Source organism: Halictus rubicundus, chromosome 10, assembly GCF_050948215.1.
Source record: "Halictus rubicundus isolate RS-2024b chromosome 10, iyHalRubi1_principal, whole genome shotgun sequence".
Classification (NCBI taxonomy): Eukaryota; Metazoa; Arthropoda; class Insecta; order Hymenoptera; family Halictidae; genus Halictus; species Halictus rubicundus.
Window position 1 is genome coordinate 6,168,618 of NC_135158.1, and position 17,176 is coordinate 6,185,793.

A 17,176-nucleotide genomic window follows, 5' to 3' on the forward strand; every position below is an offset into this window, starting at 1 on the left:
CAGGCTACTTCAAAAGCTGACCCCAAAAACGAAGTTTAAAATCAATACTAAGACTACAGACAGGGTACACAAGTAATATGGCAACTACACGACGTTCGTGCGATAAATTATGCATCGCAATCAGTACCAGAAATCAAGAGATATCAATTTAACAAGACAAAGCCAACTGACAAGACTTTTAACAAGAGAAGACGATAGTAATTATCGTCCTGATTTTATGCTTTCCCTTTAATAAAATATATTATATAAGTCTTTCTGCAGGTATCTGCATAAAAATACAAGTTCTGTCTCGATGAAAGACCCAGATGTACACCGTCGATACACAAGACACTGAAAATCCATAGCGCAGCAGTCCCGCCACAGGCGCACTGTCAATTAGAAGCACGAACCCCGATAACACCTCGGCGTCCCTTTAATCGACCTGTATTTCAATCGTCGCCTCTTTCATACCCCATGAAAAATTCCATAAATTCATCGCCGGGTGCGTCCACCTGTAATTTTCAATATTTCTCGCTCTGTGTTCACGTCTCCTTCGCTCACGCGCGAATAACATTTATCCCGAAAGAATTTCTCCTCTAACTTTCAGCGCAACTTCAATTTCAATCTTTCAACTCGACGCTGCCACTTTCGACGTGCTCCCATGGGAACGACGAGTTGGCCTCTCCACAATCTCTTTACCCGAAGACAAATTCCGCATCGAATTCAACAAAAATTCGCAAAATATTTCCGTAAGTAAGACTGCGTTCAATAAGTCTTGAAAATCGGAGAGCATAGTCTGCCAATTAATCCTGTTCAGCATTAATTACCAAAGTTCATCGAACAAAAACACGTCTTCCCGAACATACCGTTTCCATAAAAGATTGTTCACCATTAAATCCTGAACTCTGCCGCGCGAATCGCCCAACTTCCGTACTCTAGGTAGCTATAATCAAAACGGACCTAATGATCTGAAGACTGTACATTATTGATCTAATTTCCCGTGGTGTTTACCAGGTGGAAACATCGAACTTTGTTACGGTTTCTTCTCCTACGAGATTCCCTGCGTCTACCCCGCGATGCTAACTTTTACCTCCGTGATTCTGTTGTTTTTTTCTCTCTCTTTTTGTCCGTAACGAGGACGAACGGCGACGTGGAGTATAAACGAAAAGTTTAACGCGGGATAGCTACCGCGCAGCTTTCAATGTTTATCCATTGTGCCCGGGAACAATGAATCAAATTTTTTCCCCGACCGGACAGAAACGAAGTTTCGCTGCTCGCGAAATTTAGAACGCTCGGCGACGAAATGTCGAACTCGTCCGAATTCGTCGACCTGGCAAGTTCCCTTTCTATCCGGCCTCGGATATTCCACGGGGCTTGTATCTTTAATTTCCCGTCGCTGGGGAATTTCGGGATTCGTGGTAGCATGGCAGCAAACCCACTGGGACCGTCGCTAAGCATACAGATATTTTGATTTTTTTAAATTATATTTCTCGCGAGTCGCAATTGAAAATGTGGAATAGAATTCATGGGGTTCCCTGTTTCGTAGAGAAACGACAGTTTCTATTTCCACAGGCTGAGAGGACTGTTCGAACTGTGGATATTGTGTCTGACCATTGCTCGCCGTTTCTACTTACCGAGAGCATGAATTGGACGCCCGCTTTTGAAAGAAACACTTCCGAAAATGAAACCTTACATGACAATTTTCTCTTGCCTCTCCTACGTGCTTGGCAGTGTAGAATTGTCACTTTAATTTTTTACTGATAATTTTGATAAGAATTTGTTAGATTTTCCTACTCGGGTTGTCTTATTGTGTAGAATCGACAATTCAGCTTTTAAGTAACAGCTAGTTTAAGAATCGAGTTGCTTTGACTATTGAACAATTTGTTCAAAAAATTGTTGATTATCTTCGATTGATAAAGGACTGTCAGACAACCGGCGTAAAAATAAACTGTTAAAAAACGTCTTTCATCATCCACGAATAAAGAGTACGTTTTTAGGATTGTAAGACGATCGTGATTTCTAAAAATAGGAAATATGAGAAAAAGAAAAATGACGGCGCCAACTGTTGTCGAAGAATAATAACTGGCACAAGTAGATCCGAAGATAACACGTATCAATGTGTTTTTTGGAGAGCTACCAAGTCTCAGTCAAGCCCGACCAAGTCCTCAAAATAAAGTGGCCAATAATCGCGTCGGCTTCTTTGTACTCGATGAGAAACGTATGGTGACTAATAGTAATCCCCCTTTTTTCGGGACAGTGATTCATCACCTTTCGACGAGAACGAAAAGAAATAACCTCGTAGAAAAAGACAATATTTTTACACTTAGCTCTCTCGCGTTCCAAGAAAAATATCTATGGTTCAATGCTCGCTTGACATTTCATTATTCATCATTAGACATTTATTTCTTTTGTAATAATAACAACACTGCATCTGTTCAGGCTTCGTACAATTTTTATTATAGTAATTCAATAAAAGAGACTCATCAAACATTTTTCTAATTTCGGTAATTGTGCGAGAAAAATTAGGAACCAGTGATTTTTATTAGTTCGGTAGTTCTAATATTGATCAGAAAAAAATGGTAGAGCGTTTTTAAATTCTTCGAATGTTTCGTCTATTCTACGTTTGATTTATTAATTTGTACACTGTTTCAAAGAAGCGGTTAAAAAAGCTTGAAATCATCTATCATAGTCGGAATGTTACAAGCTTACAATGAACTGTGCGGTTTCAGATACGAACGTTTATAAATACGCTCGCCCAGAACTGCGAAGTGGCTGCGGTCTTTATAAATAAACGAGAGAAAAAAGTGTACAAATACCATCGCGCCTGTCCAAAATATTCCGCCACATCGTGCAATAAGTTAGCGTATGGCGGTATATTTCTAACTTTGAAGTCATGCAACGTCGGGTTTCGGTGCGTCTATTGCACCGAGTATAACGAAATTACGGTGCATTTCGTTCTCCAACAATTTTCGTAATAGTAAGGGAGTAAGCTGCGCGATTTCCTTGCAGGAATTGGATAAATGGAAACTAAAACGTTGTCTCGACGAATTTCAAGCGCAAAACGAGAAACAAGGGGACTGTGTCAAAGTTCTGAGATAGAAGTGCGGATGTGACGTAAAAGGATACATCTCGACGTCCTCGCGGAGACAGAAGTCTATGAATTCCGTTCGATAATGCAGCAGAAATGTCTCTATTACGACTGCCAATTGTTTATTGACACGACGACCACTGGCGACATCGAGCCGTTATACCTCGTTTCACACATAGTTGTTTTCGCCAATCGAGCCGTTATACTTCGTTTTACTCATAGCCGTTTCCGCCAAAATGTATTTTGCTGACGGTTCACTTTACCGTGTTACGACCATAAATGTATAAATGCGCGATCGTAATCCTTTCAATTATGAACGTTCAAATTAAATGCAATATTTTCCATCGAGCTTATAGTTCACAATTTCGTTTCCAGCTCGGACGCGTTTAACGTTCACACAGGCCGACTGCTCGCCAGGCCACAAATGATTCAATAACCCGAGAAACGGGAAGTTTATTTTTCTATTCCGTATACTTTCGCGAGAAGCTCATCCGAAAAAGCTGTTCGCAGGAATACTTTATTCGATTTTCTGACGTCCGCTCAACGGCACCCGCCATTTTGACGTTCACAGGGAGAGCGTGCCGATTGTTTATGTTTTATTTGCCCGAGACACGAAAACCAGCAATTGAAATCTACGGACGTGTCGCAAATGCCGACGAACAGGTTGGGAACGAACTCGAACGTGACATCGCGGAATACAGTGGAAAACAATGGGAAACGCGACGCGCGTTGACGGCCCGTTGAGCAATTTAAATCAGTACAAAGCAGAGCCATTCTGCGATTTCTTACGCGACGATATCGCGAATATTTTCCTCTTCTTCGGTGTTCGTCGAGCACGATGGGGCACAGTTAACGATCGACCCACGCAATTCAAACACCCTCGGACGGCCATTTTTATTGAGACCTTTCCGCCAAATGACGCCGGCCATTTTGAATATCGTTTTATCCGACGGTGGAGTAGTCTGCGCTATTGTCTGTGAATATTTATGCAACGCGTTAATGAAAGATAAAAGTACAAATCCGTAGAGCAATTATTGCAACGATAAAAGTTCTACAGTGGATTTCCTTTTGCGTGAACATTTTCCTGGAAAATGTGACTTCTTTTTCAGTCAGAAATATAATTTTTTCCAAGTGTCCCAACGGTTGATGCTTTCGAAAACTACATAAAAATTATTGTCTATCTTAGTAGGATAAATCTGGGATATTCGGTGATTTCCAATTCGTTCAATGTAATTTCCCGCCATTACTTCTCTCGCGTTTCCTAACTATACTCTACATTGCCTGCAGTTTAAATACCGCTGTGACCCAACTGCGCGTAAATAATTGTACGCGTCTACAATGACGCGTTAATGACCGCCCCATTGTGCCATTGTGCCAAACAAATGTGAATTCCGTAGGAAATTAACAAGCAGATAATTTGGGAATAAATCGTACAGTACCCGAAACGCGGGACGCTGGAAAAGCATAAAAATAACCAGAAAGATCAATCGACGAATAGAGAAAATACCTGGAGCAATGTGGGTCGCTATAAATACTTATATGTTGGTGATTTCAACGAGTGTCAGGTGGAGCCGCCAATGCACTAATGGTACCATACGCATTTTATGCACGTGCAACGCACATGACTATGGCAAAATAATCTTCGAAAGAATCCTAAACGGCGAATATTAATTTCTGTCTCCTTCTTCTCTCTGTACAGAATATTCTACACATTTCAATCCACAAGAAAGATTTTTAATGCAGTCACAAAAAATTAGTGATAATTTTTTACTAATTCGTAATTTTACAAGAAATTAAATATTGTACGCTTATAAAATTACTTTTAGACTCACTCGATTGTTAGTCGATGCAAACCAGTGTAACGGCAAGGTTCGCAGCAACAAGAAAACAAAAACGTGTTTACCTTCTCGGAAGTTTAGACCGTGTGTATGTGTATTTTGTAAAGAACAAATATCTGCGGAGTGATTAAATTTGGAGGAGTTTATTTTCGGTGGAATATTGAGTAGACGACAATGTTGCGTAATTTCTAGCAAAGTGAACGGAGGGTCGCCGAAATACGAAGAGCATGGCGCCTAATCTTCCCACGAGCATCACCCACGATTCTTCTTTTTCGTTATGTAATGCGTCCACTCGAAATAGTACGCGTGGGTATATTTTCACGACGGCCGCAGAAGCTCGTTATGCACGAGGATCCATCCTCGTGGACAAGCAACAGACTGTCGAAAACAACATTGTATTCTCCCCTATTTATTTCTCGTTTCCATTCATTCCTTGCTTCTGGTTTCAATAAAAATCCGCAGTCATTATAATCGTTGCTATCTTCTATTTTGGAACGGTTCAGGTTCATTAGAACATTTACATTGTTAAATAAATCTGTTCTATTCGAACTTCCCGCGATAACCGGGTACCCACTATCAATTTCTTTTTACAACTCTTAAAATATGTTTATTGACGAAAAGCAAAATTATTTACGCTCTTGAATGAACACAGATCAATTGAAATTAATTAATTGAAACTACAAAGCGCAACATCACTGAATATCGTACATTGGTTATTGACGCAACGATAGTAGAAACGCTGATAGACATATTACTGGTAATGTTTGTTAACATTAAGCTGTATTTTAAAATGCGCATATCTGAGACAGCTTTTACGTCAAGAGGTTAACACAGAATGATTATCGTAATGTTCATTCGAACTCGTGCTTGATAGATTTTCTTCCTGTTTACCAATATCGACGACCTATCTGTGCAAATCTATCTCGGCCGTTTGCTAACAGCCTCGTTACATCAAAGCGTTCACGACCTCCGTTGTCGGGGCGCAACACACGCGTCAATGGAACAAACATCAGCTGCTAATTACCGAGACACCGACGAACAAAACCGGTTCGTGTAATTATTAATTTCGACCCGCAGCTGCGACCGACGTGTATTTCCTCGTCCGCCGATGATATTAAAAGTTCCGCGAGTTCTTATATTTTTAAACTCTCGCCGCCCGCGAAACGTCGGGGCGTATTTCGAAATTCTCGGCACGTTGAAACTTCCATCGGCCGGGAACACTTGCGGGAGAAACGCCGTTGATCTCATTCGACAAGAAAATGACTTTGGTTCGATTCTCCTCTTTCTTTTTTGCAGCTTATTGCCTTTCCGGCTTTTATCGAACTCGATTCTCCGGCCCCCGCGCCCCCAATCGAAAAAGCCAGCGATTTCGAGTCGCGTCCGTGTAAATAACGTCTGTCCCTGTCTCCTCCGTGTAAATCAATTTAATGGCGGCACGAGGAACAACTGCAGCTCCGGGAACAACTGCAGTTCTGGGAATGCTGCGTTCGCGATGCAAGAGATGCGTCGGAAACGATGCACGGCATTCTGTTTAGGAACGTTGACCTCTGTGATTGCGAGATGCGTTCATATCTGGCTTGTCTGCAGATCCAACCGAGGAATATCAATTAAAATTCTTTTGAAAATGTGCTGACCGATTTTTACAAATATCCCTTTACTTTAATCGTCTCCTTTCTTGTCACGATCGATCTGCATTGGCACTATTAGCTCCTTCGTTTCAAACATTCTAGAACAACATTTCTATATGTCCTATGTAAATTATGTTCTAAATAATATATTTTTAAATAGAAAGAAGTTCTAAATAGAAAGTTGGCCGACACATTTCTAAATCAGTTTAATGTATCGTCTCCAGTTTCAGGATGCCAGGAAACAAATATGGCGACGAATGAACCCGAAGAACCTCTCCCACGGAAAATGGCGGATTATCCCGTGCCGTCACAGATGATAGAAATTTTATTCTGATTCCGCTGCTACGAGGATTGATACAATCACGATCCAAGAATATCCGGCGAAATCCCTCGGGACAAAGGGGAACGAGGCTTTCCGTGGAACGTGGAAGAAATAAAAATTTCGAGGATGATCCTCGAATCTCCGGAATCGAGTTCTAGAAAGAAGCGACGATCAAATAAACGAAACAATATTTTCGCCGGTCCCGGGACGGAATCAATTAGCGGCACGACGGAAGGCAAATAAACGTAATATAACGAAGATGCGGATAAATAAATCAGCGGACCCCGCGGACGGATTTATAACTGCCGTAAACCGAAGTGCGGACCACTCTCGATTTCGTTTCTTCGACTTTTTCTGTTTCGCCTGTTATCCACGGTGGAAACAGTTCTCGTGATTTAACGACGCGCGGGGGGTATCGGTGACGTCAGCCTAGTAAAAATACACGAGGATCCGCGCATCGAAAGTGAAATCACCCTTTCCACGATCGGCGCGAATCAATTTCGCGCGTTGATCGCGGCCTGATTGGAAATGTTGTTTGTTTTCGAAATCGGCAAACTGCGCGATCAATTGATCCGATCGCTCGATCGATTGCACCGATCCGCGTGACCTCTTTCTCCGGTTCAGGTTCAAAAAGATCCGGAAAAGTTCGATTTTGAAAGTCTAATTAATTTTGTGCGCGTTCGCGGAGACTGCGAAGTCGATTCTTCGAGGAAGTTCATTCTTCCTCGAAGAAATTTTTGTTAGTTTCACCCTACGTTTGAAAGGATGAGGCGATGAAGCGTTAGCGTGATTCGGTTATTTTTCAAGCCTGACTCACCTATGGTGGTGTAAATGGTGCCACAGTAGAACACGGCGTTCCAGAAGGTCCACACTTTCTGGCCGCGATCCGTCACCCCCCTTTTGTAGAACTCGTACAAATGTTCCTCGTACTTCATCAACTCGTTTCTTGCCCGACCGTCCCACAAATCCGAATTCGAGGCCAGCCTCTCGTCGTTCCAGAGCTCCCTGATCACTGTTAGTGTCTCGTTCCTGTCATAAAATCACAACAAATCACTTAAAAACGGTCCAACACCAAACCAGAATCATTTATCTTTCTATTTCGCGCCGGGGTTTGCGCCACGCTTGACTCCAACACAATTAATTAAACCTGGCACGTTCCTCGGGGCAAATGGTCAACCGTTTTATCTTTCTTTACGCACTATAATACATTTAACTTTTTCCGTTTGGTGTTGTGGGATGCATTTTGTTAAAAATATACAGCGAAAATCTTTCCCAAGCGAAATGTCTTCCTTTCAACATTTTCTATTTACGGTCTAGGGAAAATCATACTTTCTTCTGAGTGAATAGAAACATTTCGAGTTTATCTTCACATCGTGCAATTTTTCGTGTTCCATTCAACGACGCTAATCCTTGTAAATCTACTTTGAAACGAAATAACAGCAATACCGAGGTCGTGGCCGGGACCAAAATGGCGCCACTGAAGTCGAGAGGATATTAATTTCCGTCAGTTCCATCCCTCCTCGTTCACCCATGTTTTTCTGCTCGTTAATGATCGAAACTACAGAGCCATCGCGACAACGAGTCCCCTTTTATACGTTGATTTATCAATGGTTCACGGACACGCGGAGAATATCATGCATTATCGGAAGGAATGGCGGGGTCTTATGACAAACCTCAATTTCATCCAGACTGACCGACGACATAGATGATCGTAACACTAGTCGCCCCACAGCCTTGAATAGGAAACTACACGCGATTGTTCTTGCAAATATGTATATCGAACGTTAATGTACTACATATATGCATTATTTGTGACGCGAGTTCTATTTACGCGTTGAAAATTTTATTGACAGTGTGGTCAGTGTATCTGTTATGCAATGATTCTTACCATGTCTATTGTCTACTGTATCTGTTCACATCAAATTTCTATTCGAATCAAATAGCATCACTCGCAATGCTTTTAATTACTAAAATGCTGTGCATCGATTATAACAGACAGAATAATAATATATTGGTATTCCTAAAATCCTTTCACTGTCCTATATTTTATGGTCTCATTTATCTCATAAATCCATTAAAATCGCAATCTAATAATTATCAACGGAAATAAAGAGAAATATTAAGCTATAAATATGATTTAATATAATGGATTTAATACACGTATTAAAGTTTGGCGTTTGCGATTTAAATACAAACACGAATGCGTATAGACATTAAATTTTGTTTTATTGTCAGAATAAATACTGTTTAAAATATATTTAAAAAGTAACACCGTGACTGTAGCAGCTCCAGTAATGTGGATTAAGGTTAAGCGTTTGGAATACTCGTGCGAATGTGATTTTCGTTTTCAATTAGCACCAGTCCCTTAGAATCACAGCACGAAAAACAACAAAGCGCGCAGATCTACATGGCTAGGAGAAAGGAAAATGATTTACAGGGAAATTATACTCGCGTCCATTGCCAAGGTGAGCAATTGGACCATGTACTCTTTCTGTTATCAGATGGATCACGCTATGGTTGCCTTTCTGGCGTCAGTACTAGAGAAATGCTAGCCGACCTTCGTCTTGAAGCTGATCGATCTAAATTGTGGCAAAATCGACCGGGCTTTAAAGAAACCACGGCCACAGTGAAACAAGTCGAGGATTGTGTTGACGGTGTCTGTGCTTGCTGGAATTTTCTCCTTACGCGTGTAATTATGAATTCCCCTTACTATAATCAGTAGGCTACGGCTTAATTGCAAAAACCAGAAGTTAAATCATAATGTATTCCCTCTTTTAATAATTCTAATAAGTCGACGAGGACATGAAGAAATTCTTGAAAATTTTTTGTCTTCATAGTTTTTTATTTGACTTGAGAAATAAAAATTGTCTGGATTAATTATAAAATACACAAGCGACGTAGACACTTAGTTTTTTTTTTATGATTTTAGTGAGATGACACAATAATATTTTTAGATTCGATTTGATCTACTCAATTTTACCATAAATGCATAAAATCCGCAGTCTAATAAACGGTCTAATTTAAGACTTTCTTTATAAGCATTCTTGCACCCTAAGGTTTAGTCAACACAACCCATTTCATTTGAAACACGAACAAAAATACTTCACCTGGTTGAACATTTGAATTTCCATTAATAATTTAAATGACGTGCGATAAAGAAGTATGAAAAACATATTTTTAACGTTTTTCAGAGCAAGCAGACCATACAAATATTTTTCATAAAAGTATGCGCGTGTGAAGCGCGAAAATATATTGGAATTGAAAAATGAACATTTCCCTGCACATTTTAATTTGTAATTTTTCGTACCGATGGTTGCGGCGATATCGAAATATGACACAAAAGGAATATTACGACAGTTTTTCGTAATATTTCATGTAGACGTGTTTAAATAATATTTTTCATGCTGTCATCCGAAGAACGGCGGATATTCTGTGTCACTGTGAAACTTTATCGTGACGATTCCAACATGCTTGCGTGTCGACACCGACTGTACCATCAGATTAGGATTCAGACTAGTTACCAGTTGAAACGTATGCATTGAAATGTGTAAACGCGAGTCCCAGAGCTGAGATCTGATTAGGATCGGAAATGTTCGTTTTAATATGACTTCTCCCTATGAATAATTTATTACTAATCTATTTTCAATCAAAAATTCCGAGCAAACAAAAATTAGACAACTAGCACATTGTCTACCGGCGATTGTCATAGTAAAATGAAAAATTTGGAACCGGTCACTTGACCGGTAGTTTTAGGGAAATTAAAATTGTAGAAATAAAATCTTGTCTAAAATAAAAAGTGCTAGTCTATGAAACCCAGTTACCATTTTTAAATTTTTCAATCTCAAAAATTTATTATGACCTGTAACGGTCATAAAGGTACTCGGTCTAATGACAATGGCCTACATAGTTCGCCCCCATTATGTTGAATTTCAATTTAAGACTCGGCGACGTTCTCAAGCGAATCCATAATTACTTAATAAAATCGATGAGACCGGAGCCGCGCGCGATTAATTGCCCGCCGGTGAAAATTGTTATATCGCGATATCACGATGTTCCACGTGCCGCGATGTTCGTTTCAATACACGTTCCCTTGCTCCACATTTTCCCTAGCGTTGATCTGCTTCGAGATGCGACTGATATAGTATTCAACAGGGTCGCGTATATGCCTGCACCTGGAGGCCATTTTCATTGAGACGAAGGTCGGAAACATCGGCGCATGGAAACGAGCTTTATTGTACTATTGCCAGCCGAAAGGATAAACTAATAATCACACCCTGTGCGAAGCGGAATTGCCGATGGACTGTCAGCCGTCGAGAAGTTTGTGTGCTTCGAATCAGAAATAACAAATCGTTGCGACGTGAGGCACGGTGTATCGAGTCAAGGATCCATTTTATATCGTTTGGAGAAAAGTGGCCATTGTTTCAAAAGTGGAGCAAGAGAAAATCCCATTCTAAACTTTCAAGTCACTTAACCCTTTACGGGCGTATTAAGTTTATGGGGATAAGAATAAGATCAGTATGGTTCTTTGCTGTGGTGGCTGAGAGGCTTTCAGTGAGAGCATGCATACGACTAGAACGGTAAAAAAAGCTTTGGCAGCTGAGAGTAGACATACGACCGCAATAATATTTCGAGGACGAAGAATCTGATTCTCTTTGTGCAATTACTAGACCGCGGATCATATTGACCATTTATATTTTGCATCAACATCAGCTAATAACAATATCTTACTTATAGCACATATAGAGTAACATGTACACTCCTCGTATGCAATCTAATATCAATATACATTGATATTGCATCTAGTAATAAAAGAATAAAAGATCTATGAAAAAATGAATAGAAACAAACCCCGTTCAATATTTGTGTCTCGAAGCCGAACAATTTTAACAACGCAAGCACAGACACCAAAATGGCGAACACGCTACCCCGCGTCCATTCAGCACCCAACAAAAAAGCCGAACAAAAGTGTGCAGCTACGTTGGAGAAAATAAAGCGTCCTGATGTACAGATAGCGCTGTAATATTCAACAGCATCTCTACAATTTAAAGAAATCTCTGGGTCGTGCGTTTGCGATGATCGATTGTTTCTCACCTCTCCCTCCTTATGTTGGCGTGTACGATGTCCTCGTTCGTTCCCTCGATCGTCACGAAGATCATCGCGCCCCCGATACTGTACAAAAGCACGACAACAAATAAGAAAATGTGCGTGAACCACCGTTTGCTCCAGGAACTGACCTACGCACAAAAATCGTAAACGCGTCGTTAGCTCTGATCCGATTGGGGAACACGTTTATTATTATTTTTTTATTTTTGTTTAATATTTAGCAGACCTTCTCGTACAGCCAAAATGCGCTTTTCTCCCCGACGCTCAGCCCGGACTTGGTAAAGTCCTTGATACCCTTGAACTGCGAGAAGACGAACTCGCTGGCTCTGTTCGCATAAATCACTTGTGGCTGGCCAGAAACCGGAGTCATGGGTATGGGGGTCTGGCCGTATGGTGTCGGCACATATGTCTGCGAGTAGTATTGTCCTGGCAGCGGAAGCTGGATCTTCGGCCTTGGAGGACCCTTTCGGGCGCCTGGCGAGTTCGACATCTTCTGCTTCTTTCGTGAAACCTTCTTCCTTCCAGAATTTGAAATCAGTCGCTTGCGAGCCGAGTCCCGTCGACAGGCTCACATAATCCTCTTGGCTGAGCAACGATCCCCAAGAGGAAAGCCCCTCGCAGTAATATTTTCTCTCCTTTGAGTTCTCGCCTTACGGAAGCTAATGGCAGAGAGTCCACTTTCGCTGGTTCAATAAATAACAACGTCTACGCTAAAGTCTGTGGTACTTCCATAAATCTATAGGCGCTATTTGTTCAGGGAACCGAGTGATTGATATCGTAGTTTGATTTTACCGTTGGCAATGAAGTGTTCGCGGGAATATCATTCTTTCCTTTCTTAAATCAAGTATTGTTCCATACAAGTTTCTCGCGGAAACTATCACAGCATAAGACGAAATGACGTCAAAATATCAGTTCGGAGAAAGGAAGGTAACTTTCGATCAGTTATGTTTCTTCTGTTTCTTAAAGTAGATGCCAGTGGCTTCCAGGCAAACTTCGCTGGTCGAGTTCGCAGTACTTTAATCCTATCTAACGCGTCGAAGACCTGCTCGTTCGACCGATCCTCTTCTAACACTAGATTTGTGCACCGTTCCACAGCATCACAGTACATCACGGTATCCCCGAAAGCGGTCTCGCCCGAAGAAGCCTCGAGGAGCAGAAAAAGATTCTGTGTTTCCCGATGTCTCGAGGATCCAGGAATACACGCGACCAAGTATAAATAGGTAACAAACGGTCGCCGAGTGTCTCTAAAAAATTCCGCGCGCGGACTTCGTGGACAAGCAACCGGGTCACGGGACAATCAGTCACGGTTCTCGAATTTGCGGGTCAACGCGGGATTCTCGGATGACCGAGGATTAATTTATCACGCCGCCAGCGGATAATCCGAGCCAGTTGTTCAATCGAACTTCGGGAAGTCGAGCATCTATCACGCTGTCGCTTTCGGAACCGCTGTCCTTTCGCGCGGAACACGGAAACCGTTCTTCAGGGTATACATCAAAAGTCAAATTCCGCGATTACACGCGATAGTGGGAACAACGTCGAGCACGTGCGCCAATGGACGATCCTGACCGACCCCCGAGCCTCTTGACTTTCGATTTTGTCTCTGTCTAAAATTATTCGAGTGACATCCCGCGGGTCACCGTCCTCGGATGCATCTTAGCAATAAATAGATCAAGCGTACACGAATGTGTCGCCGGGTTTGGAGGTCGAGTGCTCCCCCGACGCCTACAATCTCTGCGAAAGACCAAAGCGTAATGGGAACAGAGAGGATCGTTTTTTGGAACACGCGATTTATGATTTAAAATTTCGACGAAACGCGCGGTTCCGCAGACACGCCGTCGGCGAGGGGCGGTTTTCAAAGCGGTGACGATCGATCGGCCGATTAAACCGAATTCTCGGGTCCGGCCGCGTAGCCTTCCTGCACCTCGAAGCCAGTTAAATCCGTCGTCGGATAAATAAGCCCCCGACTTTTCAGTTAACGATGTCAGTCGACGCTTCCTCGAGGACTCCTACTCCGGTTCCTCTCCCAACGGTAACTCCTCGAGATCGATGGAAGCTTTTAAAAGCCTCGATTCGTCCTATAAGGCGCAGTCCTTTCGTGTGGCTGACCCCGAATTCTCGTTACTTTCCCTCCGAGTTGACCCTGCACGAGAGCCACGGCTGTCATGCGAACTGCCCCCGAACTTCCGAAATTTCAATCTCGCTTCAACCTCTCCGAGACTCGAAATTAATCCGCCGTCCCTTTGCCGGACCGTTCACCCCCTGTGGAACAGACTTCATGGGCCGAATGTTTATCGCTTCCTTTGACGATGATCCAGCCACCGATGCGATCAAGGAACCACCGAGCTTGTTCGTCATTTGATTCTGACTGGTACCGGGATCACGTCGCTCGTGACCACCTGCGTCTTTCGTTGCATCATCTGGACCAAATGCCTTTAGCTGGGACTACCCTGCTCGAACATAACAAGGAGAACGGTCAGAGGGATGTTAGGGCACTCCTGAGGCATCCGCGACACTGACACAATCGTCATCCGCAGCATTGGCATTAGACTACTCGATCGAAGTTTTCTGTCAGTTTATCTCCTCTTCGAATATTCTTAGGGTTTGTAAAAAATTGTTTAATGGATTTCTTGTTCTTCGGCTGGGTGGTCTGCAATGAAGCACTCGGCGAATACCGCTAACACAATCTGTGCTCACTGATCGCATGCACTGCGTCTTTTTCAACAGTTATCTCTGCTTCTGTCAGTAGAACGAAACTCGAAGGTGGCACCGCAACGTGCCTCTCGGAAACCTTTGGCGGCGGCGTCGCGACGCCAACTGACTGAACTGGCCTGCTGCCGGCGCCGAGGCGTTTTGAAACGGGCGCTACTATTTCCAGGGCCGTACGATACGCTTCCCAATTTTTCCAACCCCAGTTACCCTACAAAATTAAACAATATTGAAACGGTGAGGGGTTGAATACAAATTGCTTAAAACGACACTCTTTGTTTTAGGGAAGATTGACTAACTGCTTCAACGCCTATAAATTACCATAAAAATTCACAGGGCTGTGTACTATTATACATCCTATACATCCTACGTAATTTTTTCTTCGAGTACCGATTCGTTTTTGAGAACATCCTCAGCGCGTTTCTAAAATTAAAGATATCTTTAAAAATAGATAATGTGTCACCCCCTTAAAGTGAATTTAGGCAACAACAAAAATCGTGTAATACATATCTACATATGCACTGCGATTCGTCCGAAGTGGATTCGTTTAAGATATTATTTTGGTTTTATCTTTGTTCCTGAAAGTTACCGTCCAGCGACTGCGGAATCGTTGAAGACATATTAATAACACGAGACGCTTAGGATCATCCTCATTCTTGGAACCCCGATTCAAGGTATATCAGACGACCGCGACTGATGGGACAGTTATTTCTGAAAGTTACGAGAACGACCGAATCGTCTTCCGTCTAGCATATGAAGTTAATCGTCGTCGTTCCGACGAGACCAGTCGAGAGCATAATGACACACAGATTTCACAATAGAGTCCTGCGATCGTTGCTATTAATCGTCTGCAGCATCGTCTCCCACGCTATACCACATTTTCGGCGAAACAACCGCCGGAAGACGATTATGCCAAGAGGAAGATCGTCGGCATAATAATTCATAATTCCGAAAACAGCGTAAGCGGAAATCTGACTCAAACTCCGCCGATATTCATGAGCATTATACCTGCAAATTATAATGAAATCATTAAGTAACAATAAAACTGGGCCCTTCACGATGTCATTGATTGCGATTCGTTAGATTAAGATTCCTTTCCTCAAGATAATCTAAAAAATATAGTCATTATTCTCTCTCAACAATTTATATCTTGAAAGAAAGTACAAAGCTCATTCTTCAAGATAATCTAAAAATTATAATCGTTATTCTTATTTCTAAGGGAAATAATGTTACTCGACTACCTCGTTTGTTGTTGCTTTTACTGATAAGGCATAATTCATTTCAAATTAACGCCGCCGTGTTATCATTATTATTTGCGAAATTATCTATCCAGAGATCAAAATTTATTTTTAAGGAATTTTAGATCGTCAATGTTTGCTTTACTAAATTACTTTTAAACCAGCATTCACTGATATCGTTTCAAAAGTAGAAACGTATAAAAAGCCACGAGAAATGGGTTTGGCCGCGTTTCCATCATTGTTCGCCCGTATGCGACGTCGCGGTTTATTTTTAATGGTTGAAAAAATACACCGCAATGGAAAATGCTGTTTCGCGAAAAACTTGTGAAAAAAGGAAAAGTTCCCGCATCGAGAATAGCTACCAGCTGTGCCGCGACGATTATTGACTCACCGCAGGAAACGTTTTACGGATTATTCTTTGTTCCTCTGGTTTCGTTTCGGCAATGTGTCTGTTCCACTCAAATTTCTTCGATCTTGTTCATCAACGTATTTTATGATGCGGAAATGTATTCGAAAATTGATAATTGTGTACCCTGAGATACTTTTAAAATTTATTATGATATTCATATATTACTTATAATTCTTTCTTTATTTTTAATAATGACAACAACTTATACTTTGTGTCGTCGTAAATAGTAAGTATGTAATCATTGTTTTAAAACTATAAGTACGAAGTATAATTAGCGCGAAGGAACCGGAAATGATCACCGTTTTGTTCCAAAATGACATATATATGATATCTTTCAAACTAATATAAACAGTATCAATTTTTTTAACATCACGCGGTTATCAATAAACATTGAAAAAAATTAAAAGCATTCAAATTAGCGATGAATGTACCTTGAACATTTCATATGCTATATAATTGATCACAATTAAAAAGATGCGAAGTTGCTAACGGCTTTCAACGGTACTTTGAAACCGCTTTTTGGTAAAGTGTCATTGTTTGAGATTACCACGAATTACTGCTAGTCATTGACCAGTTACAAGCCTCGTTACAACTAAACTGTAATTATGCTTACTTAACGATTATCAGTTTGCTAATATTCGAGCTATTGTATTACAGTTAAATTGAAACGTTCGGCTAACCGTTCGAACCTCGCTTGACCCATTCGGTAGCTCCATCTAACGTCGAACCGTCCAATCAGCCGTCAACGAATACAATGAAGCCAGATTTCCACGTCGACTACATTTGTTATCTTAACAAAAAATGACATCACATAATTATTAATGCTACGAGCTCAAAACGATCCTACTCCAAAGAAAACAATTAC

The 17,176-nt window shown here is 41.5% G+C and overlaps 1 protein-coding gene across 1 annotated transcript; it reads left to right on the top strand.

Moving 5' to 3' along the window:
- The first annotated feature begins 9,126 nt into the window (after positions 1-9,126).
- LOC143357623 (uncharacterized) lies at positions 9,127-11,436 on the top strand. The gene is made up of 2 exons (XM_076794142.1): positions 9,127-9,544; positions 11,008-11,436. Exons 1-2 carry the CDS (start codon positions 9,263-9,265, stop codon positions 11,434-11,436), a joined length of 711 nt encoding a protein of 236 aa, XP_076650257.1. The 5' UTR covers positions 9,127-9,262.
- The last annotated feature ends 5,740 nt before the right edge of the window (positions 11,437-17,176 follow it).